Raw genomic sequence first — 7,605 nt, 5'->3', positions numbered from 1 at the left:
CTGTCAATCACTTTTCAAATAAACACTGTAAGCGGCTTTGCTAAGGTATGCCGATAATCGCTCAACTGCGAAAGCACTGGCCTAGTGTACAACACTGAATCAGGCCTATAGGCTGACCACAGTTGATGTTGATCTAGATTGACAGCCTTATTGGCAACGATTGTGTATGGGAGCTTTCATACTTGTTGTTGTACATTAATCTGTATAGAAAACATGCAAATTATCCATAAACAAAGACAGGTCAAAAGTTATCAAGACAGAAAAGAAAGTACTTAGTACTGCTCGTATCTTCTAATTGCACAACACTACCATTTGACGGTGTGTTTGTTGACAACTGTAAGTTGGAAATAGCTTTTAATTAGCCGCTTCATTTGAACATATCTCGCATAATAATAACCTGTTTGTATTTATAATAGAATTCAGCCCTTCGGGGAAACCGGATTCCAACATAATCTTCAATTATGTTTTTCTACAAATGGTCACATTTTAATTGTTTTACAAATAAGAGAGTAAAATGTGATTATGAGAATAACAACAGCATTAGAACTAGTAAATTAAAATAGAAACTTCCAGACACAGAAAGAAGAGATGCTTAAACACTTAAAAATAAACATTTACCATATTTCAGCACCAGACCGCCATTACCCGAAATATTATACTCCATGCCTGTAAAACAGCCGTGCCTAAACCTTAAATATCTCCATAGCGAGAAAAAGGCAAAGAAAACAAGTCGGAAGCTATGAAAAAATTATCCAAGAGGAAGAGAGTTACAGAAGGTTCCACCCGCAGATGGGTTCAGCCGATACTCTTAGATCCGTGCGGGCGGCCGGTGTTCCCTATTGTGTTGGATGGGTTGACGGTTTACAGTCTTGGAGAGATTGTATCGGACCGGAAAAGCTTCCATCACAAAGCTGCCATTTATCCTGTAGGTTTTTGTAGTACAAGAGTTTACGTCAGCATGAGGAACCCTGAACAGAAGTGTCTGTACACGTGTCAGATCAAAGATGGCTGGTCCGGGCCCAAGTTCGAGATTGTGCCGGAGGATGATCCTCAGAATTCCATTATTTCCGTCTCGGCCGCTGAATGTCACGCCACCCTTCTGAAAAACATTGCCGCTGTCCGAGGACAAAGGGTCACATCTCCGGAAAACGCCGGTGCCTATTTCTTCGGCTTCTCACACCCCACTATTCAGCATTTAATACAAAGCTGCCCTGGGGCCCGCAAATGTGCAAGCTATGAGTGGGTGAAGTTTGAAGTATGGAAGCCGGGTGACGGTCCCGTTCCACAGGAGCTGTCTGAGAATAGCGCCTCAATAAACTTTGAGGCTTTCCAAAGACAGTCGTTTGATGGGATTAAACCGGACAATGTGCTAGCAGGAACGCTGGATCTCCTGGAAATCCAGGCCTCACACGATTATATCTCCACGTACCAGGAAATGTTTCTGTCTCCCTCCCAGCATCTGAAATCCTCCTCTAACCACTACAGTCCGTCAGAGTCTCCAGAGTAAGGATGCACGACGCGTTTCGCTTGTCTCGTTTTATGTGTATATCTCTATATTTATTTACAATAAACCCACGTGTCTCACACTTCTCCACATTTTTATGACATTTGGCGTATTACTATGCCGTGTTTTGTTTCAGTGCTTTCCTAAAATCAACAGGTAGCAGCATATTTTAGGATTGTGGCGATTTGTACACGTGGCCAGCCTCGGATAGTCTGTCACTCCTGATATGGGTGCAGTATATTAAAACTGACAGCACTGCTCCAAAATAACACTTGTAAGTGGGCGACTTAATATGAGGACAGTACGGAAGTTCTATTGTCCATCCAGATTTACTACTCAGCGCCGTGGAGAGAGAGAAAGTAGCAGCCAATTCACTCCTAAATGCCATGTTACAGGCTGTACTTTATCTCTCTCCACGGCTTAGTACATCTGCCCCATTATTTTATTTTATTTTATTTTTTATACGTCACTGAAATGTCATGTATGTATTATATGTTCTATTTCAGGCCTGGCCGGCCTGTGGCTCTCCAGCTGTTGTGGAGCTGCACATCCCAGCATGCCCTGCCACAGATTTAGCATTCCTTAATAGCAAGACTGTGGCGGAGCATGTTGGGACTTGTGGTTTCGCGGCAGCTGGAGAGCCACAGGATGACCAGGCCTGTTCTATTTGGAGAGTAGTGACATGACAGTGACATCATGTGACAGTGTCACATGATGAGGTCATCTTTGATTAGCCACCATGGTCCTCTGTCCTGGTTATTACGGTAGGCAAAACAATTTCTTCTATTTGCAAGCATTGATGAGCGAGGTTTCCCTAGAGTAATATCTCCCTGAGTATTAACACACCTGGGGGGGGATATAATAGCCTGAAACTTGCAGGCATCAGCGAGTCTGTCCAATGTTTTTAAAGTGGGATTAATTTCAAAGGCAAAACCAACCTAGTTATGCCTTGTAATTGCTTGCCACTTTAAAACATCAGATTCGCCAGTATTTTGACGTTTCCCCCCCTAGTGTCTAACTGAGTCTGAATCACTGTGTACAGTAAGACGGTGACTGATGGTAACACACATCCGGATTTGGGAATCATCTCAGACAAGTCACTTGGTGTAATGTAATATAAGGAATATTGTTCCCCTGCTGTAAGATAAAAGGATGTTAGAAGCCACTTGGTGTCCCAGGACCTACTGTATGTAAGTCCCGGGACTGATGATACATACAAAGCCCTCACCCATTCCTCTCCCATCTACATCTCTGACCTTATCTCTCTTTACATTCCCACCCGTCCTCTTTGCTCTGCTAATGCACGTCGTCTCTCCTGCCAACGGATTACCTCCTCCCATTCCTACCTACCTCTCACGTGCTGCTCCCTCTCTCTGGAATTCCCTACCTCTCCCCCTCAGACTCTCCCCCTCTCTACAAAACTTCAAACGGGCTCTCAAGACCCACTTCTTCACCAAACCCAGCCAACTCTCCTCCTAACCCTCTTGTCTATGCTCACTGTCTACCCCTCCTGTGTCACTCCGGTCTATTAGCCCCTCACCTTTTAGATTGTAAGCTCATAAGAGCAGGGACTTCTTTCCTCATGTGCCTTTCCTTCTCTTACTTACACTATCTTATACTCCATACCCCCTTTGATGTCACCTGACCCCGGGTTTTCTATACCTGTCCTATACTGTCTTGTACTGTAAGTGCTGTAATCTTGTCTGCTCATTTGATTATGTACTGTGTAATGGGCGCTGCGGACCCCTTGTGGCGCCATATAAATAACGGATAATAATAATAATAATAATAGTTAGGTGGCGGTTTGTGCAGTGGGAGACATCTTTGAAGATCAGAGTCAGGGGGTAATTCCAAGTTGATCGCAGCAGGATCTTTGTTAGCAATTGGGCAAAACCATGTGCACTGCAGGGGAGGCAGATATAACATGTGCAGAGAGAGTTAGATTTGGGTGTGGTGTGTTCAATCTGCAATCTAATTTGCAGTGTAAAAATAAAGCAGCCAGTATTTACCCTGCACAGAAATAAAATAACCCACCCAAATCTAACTCTCTCTGCACATGTTATATCTGCCTCCCCTGCAGTGCACATGGTTTTGCCCAATTGCTATCAAAAATCCTGCTGCGATCAACTTGGAATTACCCCCTCAATGTTCCTCATTATTGCAACAATGCTGCGATGATTAGCAAGTCTGCAGCCTAAGGGGGTAATTCCAAGTTGATCGCAGCAGGAAATTTTTTAGCAGTTGGGCAAAACCATGTGCACTGCAGGGGGGACAGATATAACATTTGCAGAGAGAGTTAGATTTGGGGGGGTTATTGTTTCTGTGCAGGGTAAATACTGGCTGCTTTATTTTTACATTGCAATTTAGATTGCAGATTGAACTCACCACACCCAAATCTATCTCTCTCTGCACATGTTATATCTGCCTCCCCTGCAGTGCACATGGTTTTGCCCAACTGCTAACAAAGTTCCTGCTGCGATCAACTCAGAATTACCCCCTAAATGTTTGCAACTGCTTAGGCATGTGTGTACAAACTAGAGATGTGCACCGGAAATTTTAGGGGTTTTGTGTTTTGGTTTCGGTTCCGCGGCCGTGTTTTGGATTCGGACGCGTTTTGGCAAAACCTCCCTGAAAATTTTTTGTTGGATTCGGGTGTTTTTTTAAAAAAAAACCTCAAAAACTGCTTAAATCATAGAATTTGGGGGTAATTTTGATCCTATAGTATTATTAACCTCAATAACCACAATTTCCACTCATTTACAGTCTATTCTGAACACCTCACACCTCACAATACTATTTTTAGTCCTAAAATTTACACAGAGGTCGCTGGATGACTAAGCAAAGCGACCCAAGAGGGCGGCACAAACACCTGGCCCATCTAGGAGTGGCACTGCAGTGTCAGACAGGATGGCACTTTAAAAAATTGGCCCCAAACAGCACATGATGCAAAGAAAAGAGAAAAAGAGGTGCACTGTGGTCGCTGGACGGCTAAGCTAAGCGACACAAACACCTCAATATCACAGGAATTATTCGTTCTAATCAATTGTATTATTGGTCCAAATCACTGGAAGAAAATGACAAAATCACTGGAATTATTCGTTCTAATCAATGGTATTATTGGTCCAAATCACTGGAAGAAAATGACAAAATCACTGGAATTATTCGTTCTAATCAATGGTATTATTGGTCCAAATCACTGGAAGAAAATGACAAAATCACTGGAATTATTCGTTCTAATCAATGGTATTATTGGTCCAAATCACTGGAAGAAAATGACAAAATCACTGGAATTATTCGTAAACATTTGTAGAAAGTCGCTGCTTTCTGATTACAGAAATGCTCAGATATTCCTGCGAATCCACAATCCCTTCCCAGAGGAAAAATAAATTGAGAAACCGTTGTTTGAGAACATTTGTTCTCTTTCCCTTACAAAGGAACAAACCACTTTCCAAGAAGACTGACGTTTTTGGGATTATGGAGACATAATGTTTTTGAATATAAATCCTAAAGCAGGTGGTGTATTAGAGAAAAAGAGTGCAAGAGACCAGCCATGCAGTTTCTGAAATATTATGACAAAATGTTACTGTATTTCATAAGCACTCATTCCTAACTCTGCTAAGTACTGTTTGGTATACTGTATCTGGCTTCCATGAGGTAGTTGTCCATTATTTCAGCTTCCACTGACCTTTTTGAAAGCGGTAAAAGTTATCGATTCTTTTATTTTTATTTTCTCCTATTTTTAATTTTCTCCTGCATAGCCCAGTAAAATGTTGCAATGCTAAGTATTGACTTGTGCCTTCTGGGGGTCCACTTCTTCACCAAACCCAGCCAAATCTCATCCTAACCCTCTGTTCCACGTTCTCTATGTACCCCAACTGTGTCACCCATGTCTGTCTACCCCTCCCCTTTAGATTGTAAGCTCTCACGAGCAGGGCCCTCTTCCCTTATGTGCTTATCCTTTATCTTACTTTAATAATCTTCAACTGTACCACATCCAGCCGTCTACTGCCACCTGATACTTATTCCAGTGTCATCTGCTGATGTAACTATGTTTATTTACCCTGTACTTGTCCTATACGGTCATCAACTGTAAATGGCTGTTTTCCTGTTTGATTATTTATGTACTCTGTAATTGGGCGCTGCGGAACCCTTGTTGCACCATATAAATAAAGGATAATAATAATAATAATAATAATATAGGGTGTATAATCCCCAGGTGTATCTCACACATCACACAGTAGAGTATATAGGGTGTATAATCCCCAGGTTTATCTCACACATCGCTCAGTACAGATTACAGGATGTATAATCACCAGGTGTATAACACACATCGCACAGTACAGTATATAGGGTGTATAATCCCCAGGTGTATCTCACACATCGCTCAGTACAGTATATAGGGTGTATAATCCCCAGGTGTATCTCACACATTGCTCAGTACAGATTACAGGATGTATAAAATCACCAGGTGTATAACACGTCGCACAGTACAGTATACATACTGGTCAGAACAATGCAGCAGATATTGAGCACTGATCAGGATACTAGAAGGGACACAGAGCTGCAAGATACAGCAATGGCCTACTGTACTGTACTACATGTATACTGCTGGTCACCAAAATGCTGCACTGTCCTACTATATACTGCTCACAATAATGCAGCACAGAGATAGTATACTTGACACAGAGCTGCAAGATACAGCAATGGCCTACTGTACTGTACTATATGTATACTGCTGGTCACCAAAATGCTGCACTGTCCTACTATATACTGCTCACAATAATGCAGCACAGAGATAGTATACTTGACACAGAGCTGCAAGATACAGAAATGGCCTACTGTACTGTACTATATGTATACTGCTGGTCACCAAAATGCTGCACTGTCCTACTATATACTGCTCACAATAATGCAGCACAGATATGGATAGTATACTTGACACAGAGCTGCAAGATACAGCAATGGCCTACTGTACTGTACTATATGTATACTGCTGGTCACCAAAATGCTGCACTGTCCTACTATATACTGCTCACAATAATGCAGCACAGAGATAGTATACTTGACACAGAGCTGCAAGATACAGCAATGGCCTACTGTACTGTACTACTATAATTATATACTGGTGGTCCCCAGTCCCCACAATGCAGCACACTGAGCACAGATATTTGCAGCACACTGAGCACAGCTATGGAGCGTTTTCAGGCAGAGAACGTAGATATTTTCAGCACACTGAGCCCAGATATTTGCAGCACACGAGCACAGATTACAGAGCTTTTCAGGGAGAGAACGCAGGTGTATCTCACACATCGCTCAGTACAGATTACAGGATGTATAAAATCACCAGGTGTATAACACACGTCGCACAGTACAGTATACATACTGGACAGAACAATGCAGCAGATATTGAGCACTGATTAGGATACTAGAAGTGACACAGAGCTGCAAGATACAGCAATGGCCTACTGTACTGTACTATATGTATACTGCAGGTCACCAAAATGCTGCACTGTCCTACTATATACTGCTCACAATAATGCAGCACAGAGATAGTATACTTGACACAGAACTGCAAGATACAGCAATAGCCTACTGTCAGTGCCGTTTCTTGCGGCGGGCGAGCCGTGCAACCGCACGGGGCGCCCGCCGCGGCACTTCCTGAGCACTTTCAAACCCCCCTCCCCTCTCCTCCCGAGTGCCCAGCTCGGGGGGCGGGATTTCGCGGAATGACGCGTTTGCGTCGTGACGTCACGACGCAATCGCGTCATTCCGCGAAACCCCGCCCCCCGAGCTGGGCACTCGGGAGGAGGGAGAAGGGGGAGCCAAGACGGGCAGCGCTGTGCAGACGAGGGTGAGGCGGCTGAAGAGCGGGAAGAACCGCTTCAAATGTAAGTCAGCCCCTCTCCCTCTCTCTCCCTCCCCCCCCACCACCTGCCGTACTGTGTAAAATGGGAACACTTTCCTGCCGCAATGTATAAAATGGGGACACTTTCCTGCCGCAATGTGTAAAATGGGGACACTTTCCTGCCGCAATGTGTAAAATGGGGACACTTTCCTGCCGCAATGTGTAAAATGGGGGCACTTTCCTGCCGCAATGTGTA

General features: G+C 43.6%; 1 protein-coding gene across 1 annotated transcript; it reads left to right on the top strand.

The window, feature by feature from the left end:
• Nucleotides 1-709: 709 nt before the first annotated feature.
• On the top strand, nt 710-1,558 carry LOC134928916 (transforming growth factor beta regulator 1-like). The gene has a single exon (XM_063924843.1). The coding sequence runs from the start codon at nt 740-742 to the stop codon at nt 1,505-1,507; it is 768 nt and encodes a 255-aa protein (XP_063780913.1). The 5' UTR covers nt 710-739; the 3' UTR covers nt 1,508-1,558.
• Nucleotides 1,559-7,605: the final 6,047 nt, after the last annotated feature.

The sequence above is a fragment of the Pseudophryne corroboree genome, chromosome 5 (assembly GCF_028390025.1).
Source record: "Pseudophryne corroboree isolate aPseCor3 chromosome 5, aPseCor3.hap2, whole genome shotgun sequence".
NCBI lineage: Eukaryota > Metazoa > Chordata > Amphibia > Anura > Myobatrachidae > Pseudophryne > Pseudophryne corroboree.
The sequence above is the reverse complement of the archived record's forward strand: the minus strand, read 5'-3'. Positions and strand labels throughout refer to the sequence as shown.